The sequence below is a fragment of the Pongo pygmaeus genome, chromosome 1, assembly GCF_028885625.2.
Source record: "Pongo pygmaeus isolate AG05252 chromosome 1, NHGRI_mPonPyg2-v2.0_pri, whole genome shotgun sequence".
Classification (NCBI taxonomy): Eukaryota; Metazoa; Chordata; class Mammalia; order Primates; family Hominidae; genus Pongo; species Pongo pygmaeus.
In genome coordinates, this window is record NC_072373.2 from 191418401 (window position 1) to 191434242 (window position 15842).

Consider the following 15842-nt stretch of genomic DNA (forward strand, 5'->3'; position numbering starts at 1 on the left):
AGCACAATTATATAGCAGAATAGAATTCTTTGTAGCACTTAAAAAGTTATGCTTCAGAAAATTTCACACCAGGTGCAGTGGCTCATGCCTGTAGTCTCAGTTACTCTCGAGGCTGAGGTGGGAGGATCACTTGAAGCCAAGAGATCAAGGCTGCAGTGAAGTATGATCATGCCACCACACTGCAGCCTGGGTGACAGAGTGAGACTCCATCTCAAAAAAATAAATAAAAAAGTTTTACAAAGAAAATTTTAATGACATAGGACAATGATTACCAAATTTAAGAAAAAGAATATAAACAAAATAATATATATAGTAATCTTGATTATTTTGTATAAAAGACATACAAAATATACATTTAAGTATACAGTCATATATATGTACAAAGCATACACGTGCACCTATGTATGCAATACAGATGCAAATACTGTATGTATGTGAGAAATACAGCAAACTAATAATCATAGTTACCTCTATGGAGTAACATTACAGGGGATTTTTATATTTTCCAAATTTTCTACATCCTGTACATTTTTATAATAAGAAAAAAGCTATTTTAAGAAATCTCCAAAATACAGCACAAGACCTATTTTAGAGAGATCATAATGCAGGTGAGGAAAAAGTGCATGTCTCGTGCATGCAAAGTGGGACTAATACCACCTTTTCAGGGTTGCTGTGATAATCAGCGGGATTACACATTAAAGCACCTAGCCCAAACTCAGGGTTATGCTCAACAAATAAGGGTTCTCTTATCTCTTCCTTATCTGAAGGCTGGTCTTCCTTCGATTCTTACTTGTCTAACTCCCACAGCACTGACAGTCTGTATCATCATCTAATTAAATGTTATTTTGGGCTGTGCGCAGTGGCTCACGCCTGTAATCCCAGCTCTTTGGGAGGCTGAGGCAGGCAGATCACCTGAGGTCAGGAGTTCGAGACCAGCCTGGCCGACATGGCGAAACCCCATCTCTACTAAAAATATAAAAATTAACCAGGCATGGTGGCGCACACCTGTAGTCCTAGCTACTTGGGAGGCTGAGGCACGAGAATCGCTTGAACCCAGGAGGTGGAGGTTGTGGTGAGCTGAAATTGTGCCACTGCACTCTAGCCTGGGCAACAGAATGAGACTCTGTCTCAAAAACATAAAAATAAATAAATAAATAAATGTTATTTTGCATTATGGACTATTATTTCATATATTTAATCTTATCTCCCCTAGACTGCAGGTTTCCTGAGGGGGGCTGGCACCACATCTTAACAACCAGAGCAATATAAAACTGAACAGCAAACTCTATGTGGGAGAGCTCCTTGCCACTGGACGTGTCAAGCAGAAACTAAGATGCTGTGAACGAAATAACTTCCAAATCTGAGACTCATTGATCATAGTCCTTCAGTGCATTGCCCATTGCACTTAGTGTTGTGCTGGTTGTATGGTGGGACCTTAACATGTTTTAATTAATAATAACTTGGTTTATGAATGAAATAATAAAAATAAAATGAAATAATAAAAATAAGCAAATAAAAGTATTTTGGGGGCTGGGCACAGTGGCTCACACCTGTAATCCCAACATTTTGGGAGGCCGAGGCGGGCGGATCATCTGAGGTCAGGAGTTTGAGACCACTCCCGCCTAGGCGACAGAGCGGGACTCTGTCTCAAAAAAAAAAAAAAAGGTATTCTGGGATAAAGCCCACCTAGAATCTGTAGACAGGTTACTTAGCTAATTCAAAGCAGTGTGTAAAGTAAACAAGTTTATATTTGTCTCCTCTGGAGTGGGACTATGAATGACTTTAGTTTTTCTTCCTACTCTTCTTTTTTTCAGACTTCGAGTAATGACCACACTTTATTTTTATAATAAAAACTATAAAAATAATCCTTGTTAACAAGGAAAAATGTTAAGCCTTTGATTCAGACAGATATGTGTTTGAAAGAAGGCATTTACTAGAAATGTGACCTCAGGCAAACCAGGTAAGCCTCCTGGCCCAATTTTCCCCATATTTAAAATAGGATAAGAACTTTCTCAAAGGATCATTATAAGGATTAAATAAGATGACGTAGGTAATGCCGAGGGTACATGTATTCCCTTCCCATAATAATAAGACAGCATACCCAACACAATTTTTGGTCTGGGTGTTTGGGGCAGAGAAAACACCGGCATGTCAATAGAACATCCTGTCTCTTAGTCGTCTCTATCAGGTGCAGTACCATGGAAGTAGTAGCTTCCCTTGTGATCAATACAAGGGAGAAGTCAATAATAAGTCATCTCCAAGTGTCTGAATTTACAAACTCATAATAGATGAGATTAAATATCAGATGATATTTTAAAATTGGAAAAAAAAAAGGGCCAGGAACTTTAACACTATATTTAGAATAAAAGAAAGCTGCAGGCTACTCAATATTACTAAGATGTCTGAAGAAAGACTGTGTGAATAGAAGAGTATGGGAAGCTTGCATTGAGTATAGAAAAGGGAAGCCAGGAAGTACTGCCTCCATGCCTGTGAAGGTGAAACTGTACCCTACCCAGCAGGGACATGGGATCTCATGCCCTTGACAGGTACATTTCTACAGAAGAAATCAGACTATTCTACTTTGATGATGCCAACTAATAAGACCATCCTACAAATCATTCCTCTCCACTCACCACCTCTCTGCTCTGACTCCATGTTCACCTGACAACCTTCAGATTATTATTTGCTTCCCATATAGATATTCTAAAGCAACAAAAGCAGTAAGTGGCCAATTCAAATTCTTGAATCACTTGGCAGCTAAAATTTATTTTGTAAATTAATAAATTCACATCGACCAATCTCAAGCAAATGTGATCAGTGTGAGTCAATTTCCTAAAACTTAATCAACTCCAGGTCTACCTGGGGCTGGGGGAGGGGCGGTAGTGAGGAGAGAAGCTATGGAGCTGCAGAGCCAAGGACACAATAATGGATCACAACTCTTCCTATAAACAGCTTCTTCCTAGTACCAATTCTATTTCAGTTCCCCTTAACATTTCTAGCTACCTATTTCACTGGCTAAATGCAACATTGATATATCCCACTGCCTTCACTGTAGCTGCTTCACGTACATATTAAAGTAAAACATTATTGGGAACAGGAAATAGATTTGTTGATGTAAAACAAGACAGAACTTGAATAAGCAAAACAAAATCTGAGTATTTGGGTTCTTTACCCAAAAATGAAATTCCAGTTAGTTAATTGATATTGTATGTTCATTACAGCCATAATCTTTCTGATAACATCTCTCATCTCTTAGTATTTCTGCATATTGCACTAAAACTACTTCAATGAACAGCTTTCCTTCAGATTTTAAACATAGTTGTAACGAGATAGATGTTTGGATCCCTATGGGAAAGAAAAAAATAATACCCTGTTTGGATTAGGGCCATTCCCTAGACTGTAAACTGGATGAGAAAAATGGGATTATCATCACAACCATCTCAGTAATTAAATTTGGCTTTCATCAATCTCTTTCTGTACACTCACACATGATATGTGTGCACAGTACTGTCCTCTGGGCTATGCAGAAGCTTTTACCTTAATCTCCCAAATGCAGAAATCCAGCTTTAGTTTCAGAGATCTTTCTCCCTCATCTGGGTTTTTTAAGGAGGAAGCCATTTGGAGAGGGAGAACAGCCTCAACATTTTGCCTGAGAATATGCAAATTCCACTTGAATTTCCTTTCAACTCACACTTCCCAAAGCTTGGTTAATTGCTTCTCTGAAGTATTCCCAGAAGCTGAATGTTTTCCTAATAATTCAATAAGTATTGACTGAACAACATCTTAGCACTATGACTGGCACCATGGAGAAGAACAAGAAAAGACACACCATTTACTTATTCTGTTAATATTTTTTGAGCAACCATTATATTCTAGGAGCTGTGTTTAAGTTCTTGATATCTCAAAATAAAAAAACACAGCCTCAGGCCTCAAGTTCAAGCAATTTAATCAGGGAGACAATTTACTATACAAAGAGATCAATGTTATGACAGAGGTAAGCAAGTAATCCAAACTAGCAATGCCAGAGGATTGCTTAGCAGCAACAACATCTGTGCTGAGTTTTAATAAGTAGAAGTTGGCCAGGTAAAAAGGTGGAAAACAAAAAAAGAAGACATGCTTGCCCTGCAAGAACTTAGTTGAGACATGCCATAACTAACATATGATTATCCCAAATATTTTCCCAGATAACAACAGATGTGTGAAGGTAAAACAGGAATACAGGAAGGGAAGCTCTGTAGTCCTCCTGAATACACAAACTTTTAGAAATTTATTTACACATATACACATATTTAAAATTAAGCAGTATATTTAAGCACTTAGTATTAATGTATTTTCTGCCTTTGTAATTTCAAAAAACCGTATTATTCAAACTTCACATGCATCTTTAACATCAATGTTTTTTCCTTCAATAAAGCTATTTTTTGAGTGAATTTTCTAGAAAATACTGTCTACTTTTCTTTTTAAGATTTTAAAGTTAATAACAGCACTTTTCTGAATCTACATTGTCTCTGGGTATTTCATTTCAAACCGCAAGAATCCAGTTGCATAACACTGGATTAGGGTTTTTTTTTTTCATTCATTCTGCTGTGTTTATTTGTGATCCCCATAATGTATGTGTGTGTTTCATATGCAATGTGAGTGATTCAAAAAAAAAAATTTTAATATTAAGGCTTGTATACAATTACTTTCAACACTTCAAATTAGGAGATTATATTCCCAGGAACAATAACTAAAACTTTCTTAGATTTTTCATTCCTCTTTTTTGTTTAATCAATTATGTCAGTTGATCTCTACAAAAAAATGATAGTGATTGAACTAGCAGATGGTGACACAGATTTATTCACCCTTTTTCATGAACTGACTATAAGCTCCCTGGAAGCCTAATAACAAGAAATGCTTTATAAGAAGTAAAATATAAAGAGAATATTTCTTTGCTGAAGGTTAATTTCTGGAGGAAAAAAATCTCATATCTATGGTAGGTCACATGAAAGAGTTAAACAAATTTATAGCCAAAAAAACCCAATAATTATAGTAATATCCAATACAGAATCTCAGCAGAATGGAAAATTACTGTGGGCTACAGTGATCAAAAAGATTTCTAGAAGAAGTACCATATAAACTCATCCTTGCAGGGTGTTACAGAACAGGTGAAAGCCAAGGAAGAAAGGAATTCCAGGTAGAAAGTGGATGTAAACAAACAGAGATAAGGTGAAACAGAAATAGTAGTTAAGGGACTGATCTGTTAAAATGAGAAGGTTTAAATTGGGAACCGTAGAAAAGATAAGATAGATTACAAAGGAACTGGAATACCCAGCTGAGGAGTTTGGACTTGGTACTCTCTCAGTGGATGAGACGAGTTGTTCTGAGCAAGTAACTACTTGATTATTATGTCCTCAAGTTTCTAGCTGACCTCATCACCCACTAAAGATAAAGCATCAGACCTTGAAAACCTTCAAGAAGCAAATGAGGGCTGGGTGCAGTGGCTCACTCCTGTAATCCCACCACGTTGGGAGGCCTAGGCAAGAGGATCAATTGAGCCCAGGAGTTCAAGACGAGCCTGGGAAACACTGTGAGAAACTGTCTCTACAAAAAACTTAAAAATTAGCTGGGTGTGGTGGTACTCCCCTGTAGTCCCAGCTACTTGGCAAGTTGAGGCAGGAGGATCGTTTAAGCCCGAGATGTCAAGGTTGCAGTGAGCTATGATTGCACCACTGCTCTCCAGCCGGATGTCAGAGCAAGATTCTTTCTCAAAAAAAAAAAAAAAAAAAAAAAAAGAAGCAGCAGCAGCAGACGAAGGCACAATGCAGTGGTTCTACAAATGCCCAGCTAGAGGGATCTAATGGCAGCTATGTTGGTGAGGAACAGAGATAAAGAAGGTGTTTATTACCAATATTAGAGTTAGGTAAAAGAGAGTGCTCCTTTCAGTATTCACATTCAGAGTCCTGGAGGTCTCACTAGGGAATATAATTAGAATGGAAACCCTAGGTAATAGAATATGGGCATTTTTCAACTCTACAAAATATTGTCAAACTACTTTCTAAGAACAGTAGCAAATTATACTTCCACTTAAGTGCTGTGAAGAGGTTTTCCCATCACTCTTCATCCTCGCCTACACTTGGTATTTTCAGAATTTTTATCTTCTGCCAATCTGATGGGTATAAAATGGTATCTTAGCTAGGCATGGTGGTGTGCTTGCAGTCCCAGCTACAAGCTTGAGTCCAGGAGTTCAAGGCTACAGTGCGCTATGATGGGACCTGTGAATGGCCACTGCTCTCTAGCCTGGGCAACGTAGCTGAGACCTCATCTCTTTAAAAAAAATTACAGGCGCAGTGGCTCACGCCTGTAATCCCAGCACTTTGGGAGGCAGAGGCAGGCGGGTCATGAGGTCAAGAGATCGAGACCATCCTGGCTAACACAGTGAAACCCTGTCTCTACTAAAAATACAAAAACAAAATTAGCCAGGCGTGGCGGCGGGCACCTGTAGTCCCAGCTACTCAGGAGGCTGAGGCGGGAGAATGGCGTGAACCTGGGAGGTGGAGCTTGGAGTGAGCCAAGATCGCACCACTGCACTCCAGCCTGGGCGACACAGAGAGAATCTGTCTCAAAAAAAAAAAAAAGTATCTTATTGTTGTTTGATCTGTATATCCTTATTAGTAAAAAGGAGTCTTCTTATGTATATGAGGCATTTGGATTTCCTTTTTTTGTGAATTGCTTATCCCTGGGCTTTCCCCTATTTTTCTACAAGGGTGTTTGTCTTTTTCTTACTCATTTTCTTGTTCTTTTAAGTAATAATATTAACTAGCATTTATTGTGATTACTTGTATTAATTCATATTATTCTCACAACCCTACCAAGTATATGCTATTCTTATCTTCCATTTACAAATAAGGAAATTGTGGCACAGAGAAGTTTAGTAACCTGTTCCAAGTTATACTGCTAGTAAGTTGTAGAATTGGGATTCAAACCTAGCCAATCTGGCTCCATAGATAAATCACTTTATCTATAGGATAGTAACCCCTTTTTAGTAGTCATCCATGCAGAATTGGTTCTAGGACCTCCCTCAGATACCAAAATCCGCAGATACTGAAATCCACAAATGCTCAAGTCCCAGATACAAAATGAGGTAGTATTCACATACAACCTATGTATATCCTCCCAGATACTTTAAATAATCTCTAGATTACTTATAATTCCTAATACAATGTAAATGTTAGTAAATAGTTGTTATCTTGTTTAGGGAATAATGAAGTCTGTACATGTTCATTACAGATGCAATGTTTTTCTTCAGAATATTTCCCATCCATTATAGGTTGAATTCCCAGACGCAGAACCCACAATACAGAGAGCCAACTGTAAATGTATTATATCATAATTTTACCAGTATTATTACATTTTTATTTGTATACAACTTATTTTGCCTAACTTTCCATTTCATTTTTATACAATTTTATTTTTAACTTTCATTTTATTTTTATACAATTTTTTTCTTAATTTTCTATTTGAAACGGAAATTTTCAAATACACACAAAAGGAGACAGAATAGTATAATAAGTCCCTATGTACCTATTACCCAGTTTCAACCATTATCAACTCATAGCTAATCTTGTTTCATCTACATTCCACCCACTTCACTCTTCCCCTATTATGATGAAGTAAATCTCCTATTTTTCTCTAAAAACATCTCAGTATGTATCTGTAAAAGGTCTTTTTTTAAACATAACCACAACACTATTGTTACACCTAAAACATAATGATTCTTTAGTAACATTTTTAATTAAGTAAAATTTTTTTAAAAAGAAACAAGGCTGGGCGCAGTGGCTGACGCCTGTAATCCCAGCACTTTGGGAGGCCGAGGCGGGCGGATCACAAGGTCAGGAGATTGAGATCATCCTGGCTGACATGGTGAAACCCTGTCTCTACTAAAAATACAAAAAATTAGCCGGGCGTGGTGGCAGGCGCCTGTAGTCCCAGCTACTCTGAGGCAGGAGAATGGCGTGAACCCGGGAGGCGGAGGTTGCAGTGAGCTGAGATCGGGCCACCCCATTCCAGCCTGGGTGACAGAGCAAGACTCCGCCTCAAAAAAAAAAGAAAAAGAAACAAAATCCTTTCTTAAAGCTCTAAACTATAACTTTACCTTCTGCATTCCCCCAATAGTGTCATCTGGTTAATTTTGCTTTCTTCTTTCAGTACAAAGCCAGTATTAGTAAAACAACTCTCCCTATAATTAAAAAGGAAAACTGGGAGAGGGATACTTGTAAACTGAAAAGGCTGAGCCCAGAAGATAATATACCAACCAACCTCTTTCTTATCATTTCTAGGCCCCAGTGTTATCTGGCTATTCACCTAAAATTGTAGAGACTCGAAGGGTTGTGGCAAGAATACTGGTATACAGCTGGGCGTGGTGGGGGGCACCTGTAATCCCAGTTACTCGGGAAGCTGAGGCAGGAGAATAGCTGGAACCCGGGAGGCAGAGGCTGCAGTGAGCCGAGATCGCGCCACTGCACTCCAGCCTTGGTGACAGAGCCAGACTCCGTGTCAAAAAAAAAAAACATTGGTATAGAGGTAAATTCTTCATTAAATGGGATTTGTTAACAGTGTGGGCAGGAGCTTGGCAGCAGAAGTCAAGATGGGGAGGAGGAAGGGATTTTCAAAAATGTTCCTTGTTGAAATAATTCAGGTATTAGTAGTATGGATATTGAAAGCAGCTGGGAATAGGGAGTCCTGAGAGAAGAAATGGGCCAGAGAAGAAGGCCTTTGTCTGACATCAAAGAGCGATTGCTATTAGCCTGTTCCCATCCAGCTCCAAGTCCTAGTCTACTTGTCATTCTGAAAACATATTTGTCAGCTGACCCTTGTCATCTTGCTTCTGTGTTAACTATTTCCTGACAAAAGAAGTATTAACTACACTAGGTGAATAGAAAAGCAGATCATGTATATTCTACTATCTAAACCCTACACTAGCAAGAAGCAGAATCAGTTCCCATTTCTCTCCATCCTAAAAAGCAACAAAACTCACGGTGAAGTTTATGTCTATCCATAGCCTGGTCTCACTCTCATCAACAAGCCCTGGACTAATCAACAGAAGAGACAATCTGGCTGGAACTCAAATTATTTTCTGAGGAGAGTTACTACTCTGACGTATTAAAAACAAAACCACCACCAAAAAAGCAAGCAAAAAACAACTCAATTGGACTGCCAGCTGTCTCCTGTTTAGACAGGAGTTGGTGTGTGAACAGCAGCAGCTGCTCTTCTGACCCTTGCCCTCCCAGCTTTCCCACTTTCAGCAGAGATGGTCTTGCCCTGCCTATCGGTTTCAGTATGCGTTGCCCTCTCTGTTTCTCTGGCTGCTACTGTCCTCAAGCCTGTGAACAGCCTGTTAGGGAGGGGAGCAGCTCCCTGAAGACAGTTCCTTCAGAGACCAGTGAGAGTTGCAGCCTCTTGGCCTTAAGGACTTTCATTCTGAAGGAATGTCACACTTATCTTGATAAGTTACTTCTTATCTGTCATATAGGATGGTGAGTCTGTGGTCCCTGTATCACATGATGGACACAAAACCTGGAAATATGCCAGGTGTCTGAGCTGAGACTCGGTCACTTAGTTTTTCAGCCTTGGCTATACATAAGTAGTATGACTGTGTCTGCGGTGAAAAAGTAGAAGGAATAGATGCAGAGGTTGGCTACCCAGAAAATGCCACACACCAATTTGAATCATACTGAACAGCAAAGGAATCATACTGTTGCCAATACGGTCACACTACAGATCATGGTCCAAAGGTTTCTCCTACCAATCTTTTCTTTAAGACTCCTCACAGACTCATGCAGAACATTCCCTTGCCAGTGTGGAGATCCAGCCCATACAAAGGTGCCATTGCTATCTATGGTCTATTATCTAGGACTGATTTTACTAGGAGTTCCTAAAACTTTACCTGCCAAATTTCTGAAAATCTCACACTCAGTTACAAGCATGTGTCCTATAATGTTATGATGACTACACAATTTCAATTTTAATGCCAGTTGTACAACAATCAGTTCCACAGTTGGTTTTACCCCCAACTACTCTATCTGTTTCAACTTTTACAAGATAAAAGTTGACTTTGACATCTTTTTTTAATCTGATGAAACCCAAATACTTGTTGATATGGTTTCAATCTGTGTCCCTACCAAATCTCATGTTGAATTGTAATCCCTAATACTGGAAGTGGGGCCTGGGGGGAGATGACTGGATCATGAATCATGAAAGTGGATTTCTCATGAATGGTTTAGCACCATCCCCTTGGTGCTGTTCTCGTGAGTGTAGGTGGGTTTTCATGAGATTTGGTCATTTAAAAGTGTGTGGCACATCCCGCCCACAACCTCTCGTTCCTGCTGTAGCCAAGTGACATGCCTACTGCTCCTCTGCCTTCCACCAAGATTGTAAGTTTCCTGAGGCCTCTTCAGAAGCTGAGCAGATGCCAGCATCATGCTTTCTGTACAGCCTGCAGGACTGTATACCAATTAAACTTCTTTATTTTGTAAATTACCCAGTCTCAGGTATTTCTTTACAGCAATGCGAGAATAGCTTAATACATTCATGCACCCCATATCCCAGTAGTTTCACTGCCTACCTTCCTACCATAACACAACTATCACCCTCCCCCACACACATATCCATGTTTATATGAGGCCCAAGAAACCTCTTGCCTATCCATAAAATAGACATTTTTTCAATGGCCACTTTTTTTTCAAACTGTTGGGAGTCTCCAAACTCTAATAACAGAGGGCACTAAGAGGGGGCTGTCCTGTGGGGAAAATTTATCCCCAAAGAGGAAATTTTAGGCACAGATTGCTCAGAATTTGTATCTAACTCAGCCTTATGCTGCTAGTGATAAGCAGGGTACCAGTAGGGAGAACACATCACTGCTCTGCAAACATCAGGGCCCCTGTACAATATCAGTGGCCCCCATCTAGGCAAGGAAAGTGCCCTATCTCATTTTATAAATTTTGCACTTTGAAGTCCTAATGTTTTTATTTCTTCTGTTGCAGAGGCCAACATCCCAGTAAAAGTTCTTTAGCCATTGGTGAATTATAACTTCGATCACCTACACAATCACACACCTACATGCCAGATGCTGTGCTACCCATGGTCTTGCTGAGTCCTTACCTCAGTGTTCAGATCTCTGAATTCTCACTTGCTCCTTGACATTTAACAAATTCACAGCAACTGCCATTACCACCACCACCAGCAGCACCATCCATGCCTCAATATATTCCTCAAAACAAAATCATATTAAAGCCCTAAATACGTCCAGTCACAAAACAAACTTTTCTAGCCTTAAACCTTCAAATTGCCCTAAACTCCCTCTCTCTCTCTCAACTAATCCCCAGATAACTCTATGTCCCTCTCCTCTAATCCTGGAATTAGGAACCAAAGAAGGATGAGCCCTCTCCACCTATACAAATACTGAATGAGTGTTGCCATCAGAAATTTCCCCACAGGGATGGGATTGCATCAGCTCTAGTAAGCACATCACTCTCCTGTGAGGAAGAGCAAGTACACTGACAATAGCTGCCTGACCCCTTCCACATTTATTCCAGAGATTCATTCCAGAGATTCAGTTAGGCCCTTCCCCATCGTCTCTTGTGCTACACTACAACTTCTCATAGCAGGGAAGCTGGTAAACAGACCTGCCTGAGAGTAAGTACTATCTAGCATTGCACCTTGAGAGATCATCCCACCAGATAGCTTGAGCAATTACGCCACTTGGCTACTCAGAATCAGGGATTCCCCAGAGACAAGTCTTGGTTTCAAGCATCAAGGGGCAGACCTGAAATAGATTCTGCTTGCTGAGCTCCAGCAGACACTAACCCACATGGGAGTAAGTTTGAGAGGTACCAATATCCTCACTGCTGACCACACTCAACTTTAATATGTTTGAGGGCCAAGAATCCAAACAGCAGTTTGATAATCTCTTGAACATGCCCACCTACCTCTTCCAGACCCCATGATGGGGTGTGGCTTGCCTCCAGAGAAAGAGTGCCATCCTCTTCTGAGAAGGAAGTAGAGCTCTTTTCAGGTTCTGTATCTTTAGGCTGGATCCCGTGTATGTGTGGCCCATCACTGCCATAGCCAGAGGAGGAGGGCAAAACACTCACAGTCATGCCGCTGATGGACAAATCACTCTGAGAAGTAGGCAGTCTGGAATCCTGGGGGGGCACTTGACCCACATGGGAAGGCTCCGTGCGTCTTTGGCCTCCAGGCTGGTCCAGTAGTAATGAAGAAACAGAACATTCTACAATCCAGGAACCTGTCTGAGGGGCACCTAAAACACTCTTGGTTCCTTCCTCCACACTCCAGCCCTCTGAAAATTGTTCTTGATTTCCTTTATCCGTGGGGTAGTCTGTCCTAGGCAAAGCACAGCTCCAAAACCCACGCTGAATATTTCCTTTCTCCACTGCAGTCTCTCCTTGCAAAGGCAGCAACACAGCCCTGCTGCTGCAGGATGTTGTCCTAGGAAATTCCACCAGTTGGCTCACTGACTTCTCGCAGTTCCTTTCTGCTGGGTTATCAAGCAGGTGAGCAATGACAGTCATCCCCTCTTCCAGGGAATCCCAGACCCCTCCGGCAACTGATGACTCATTCTCTAACAAAAGGTGGGCAGTCTGGACCTCCCCTTGGAATCTCTCCTTTACCTGTACTATCATCCCCTGATCGACTACCCGTGAGTTAGGGGCTGAGTCCCTAGGCAGCAAAATATCTGGGGGGGTATTCTCTACCCCTCCCACTCCGTCTTCCTTTTGGAGACTCACTGTTAACTTCGTTAGGGTTTCAGTCTCTTCAATGACTCCAGTTCCTTCTGAGGTTTCTTCCTGGTGAGATGCCTCTGGAGTAGGGATTTTCTTCCCTCTCCACCTCCTTTTGAACCGAACCCTTTTCTTAGGAGATATGGGAGCCTTCTCAGGAATAGCTATTGACTCTTTCGGCTCCTTAAAACAGCCCAGTGAATTTCCCATTTCCTTCCTCTCCTAATCTCAGCAAAAACGCAGCTAAGCCAGTCCTGGGATCCCACAGAAATCCCAACCTTGGCCACATCGGATTCGATGCACATTTAAAAACATGCACTATGCCGGCAATCCCTCCAATTCTTTCTCCCTCCCTCCCCGCCTCTCTCTGTCTCTTCCAGCCGCTGCCGATTCAGACAGCCATCTTACAGGCTCAGAGCTGCAACAAGACAAATTCAAAGCATCTCACTGCAGTTCAGAAATCACTTGACCTAAAAGCAGACAGAAACCGGATTGGCTGCAGCTTCCTCTCTCCAAATATGAGGTAATTGGAGCACTGCCCTCAGTAACACAAACAGAAAGCAAAAAGGAGCTAGAAACCAGGGGAGGGGAGAAACTAGGGAGGGCCAGGAGGAGGAGGGAAAATGTAAGAGTAAATTGAAAATGGAGGGAAAAAGAAGAGAGGCCGTGGCAGAAGGTAACGTGGAGGAAGGAGGAGGAGAATAGTATCAAAAAGGGAGAAAGCAAACCAGCTCGGCTGGTACTAACCAGCAAGGGAAGGGAAGGGCCGGGCCAAGAAGAACCAAGCCTGGTGAAGATGCAATTATGGCTCCCAAACTACAAAATGAAACAGATTTTAAGTGTTGCACCAAGATGCTCAAAAGAAAATATCAAGCAGATATACATATTCTGAATTTTTTCAGGTCAGAAAATAATAAAATTATTTTAACGAAATTATAACCTGAAGAAACCAGAGCCTTCTTCTTACAGTCAAGAAAAGGAACACAGACTTTAAAGATCTAGCCTTCTGGAGCATTTATTTCCCTCCTTTTTCCTATAAAAGAAAAGAAAGATCTGTTAATTCTGCCAGCCAATGACACAGACAGGAAAAATCTGGTTTTGAGTATAGTATATGAGTGCTTGGTAAAAAGAATACCACTTCTAAATACAACAGACGAACAGGGTCTCTGATGAACAATATTTAACAAAAATGTTCAATAGTAATTATTGATGCTGCCACTGCTAATATCTAATATATTTTTTGCACTTGCTGTGTGCCAAGCACTGTGCAAAGTTATTTACATGGACTTTCTCATTTAATTCTTACAGTCACTATATGAGGTCAAAACTATTATTTTATATTTTATCGGTAAAGAAACTGAGGTTTGGCCAGGCGCAGTGGCTCACGCCTATAATCCTAGTACTCTAGAAGGCCAAGGCAGGCGGATTGCCTGAGCTCAGGAGTTTAAGACCAGCCTGGGCAACATGGTGAAACCCCGTCTCTACTAAAATACAAAAAATTAGCTGGGCACAGTGGCATGCGCCCTCAGTCCCAGCTATTCAGGAGGCTGAGGCATGAGAATTGCTTGAATTGGGAGGTGGAGGTTGCAGTGAGCCAAGATCATGTCACTGCACTCCAGCCTGGCCAACAGAGCAAGACTCTGTCTCCAAAAAAGAAAAAAGAAACTGAGGTTTAAGAAAGTTGATTAATAGCCCAAGGTTACACAGCTAGTAAGTGACAAAGCCAGAACATGAACTTCTGTTAACTTTAAGACTTTTAATTTCAACCCCAACTACTCTCTTCTAACTACTGCAGTAGTGGAAATCTGTACTCAGTTGCCAGTTGTGTAAAATAAGAAGTTCCCCCACTGTGCTGAACTGGTAATTAGACTGCATGGACCAAGAGCTCAATCAAAGAGATAACACTTGTTGCCATTTGGAAGTAAGAGAAGAAGCTGCCAAAAAGAGGCTCAGGTGGTTTTTACTCCCATTGCAGTAGGGCAGGAAGTCTGAATTCAGATTGTAAAAGCTGGGTTCAAAAATCACCTTGTGATGTCAGTGAAGATTCCTCCACCCCAATTTTTTTTAGTATAGTGTCTGCTATATGGGAAAAGACTACAACCCAAAGGGCTGTGAATGGAGAATAAAATTATACATGTGTTTCTTTCCTATTGCAGTTATTTATTCTACACCAAAAGGATCCAGGCCACACAGCAGAAAGCAGTAGCCTGCCTGGTTCCATGCATGCCATAAAGACTTACACTAGCATAGCCTTAACTATCTTCCCTGGAGACCTGAAAAAAAAAAAAAAAAAAAAAAAAAAGGAAAAGACCACAAAAGGAAAGCAACGAGAAGCCCTAAAGCAATGGCTTTTACACATTCCCTTCTAAGACCCTCCTGATGTCCCATCTGCCTCACAACTGCAGTAGGTGTTCGTCCCCTAAGCCTTATCCTTAAGGCTGACTGCAAAACTGCAGCACCATCTTATGGCTATCACAAACTATAGCAAGAAATAAGCGGAGACAGCATGGGAGAGAAACTCAGGCTACCGCAAATCATTTAATTAACAAAGAATCTGACATTACAATATGAAGTTCTCTAGGCAGGTACCAGGCCTTCCCTCCTCCAGTGAAGAAACCTGGAACTATGGAAACTTTAAGTTGCACTTGAATTTTATGAATGACATACAAGCAAACCAAAATCCTGAAATTGATGAACTTAGGGGCAAGAGAAATAGCTGCTTAATATGACTACTACTGCTGTAGAGTTCCTCTGAGAATTTACTTCTGTGAGCCTATTCTTTTTTTAAATTTCTGCATATGTCAGACCAATCAGACCTTCATTTCCTTCTGCTCCAGAGAAAAACTGGTCTAGGAAAGGAGCAGAGATTTCAGTAAGGTGGACCTAGGTTCAACTTCCCAGCTCATAAGCTAAGTAACTTAACTAGTTTATTAGATGGTTCAGTTTCCTTACTTGTAAAACGCGCATACTACCGCCTACTTAATGGGATTGTAGACAAGGTTAATGAGACAATGTCCATAAAGTACTTGGCTCAGTACTTGACCTACAGTAAATTTCTTTTCT

General features: G+C 40.7%; 2 protein-coding genes across 9 annotated transcripts in view; both read right to left on the reverse strand.

The window, feature by feature from the left end:
• LOC129040038 (microtubule-actin cross-linking factor 1) overlaps window positions 1-15842 on the reverse strand; it is a 379189-nt gene that overhangs the window by 205913 nt on the left and 157434 nt on the right. The window lies entirely within an intron of this gene.
• Window positions 1002-15075, reverse strand: LOC134739667 (uncharacterized). The gene has a single exon (XM_063665712.1). It carries the CDS (start codon window positions 12987-12989, stop codon window positions 11880-11882), a length of 1110 nt encoding a protein of 369 aa, XP_063521782.1. The 5' UTR covers window positions 12990-15075; the 3' UTR covers window positions 1002-11879.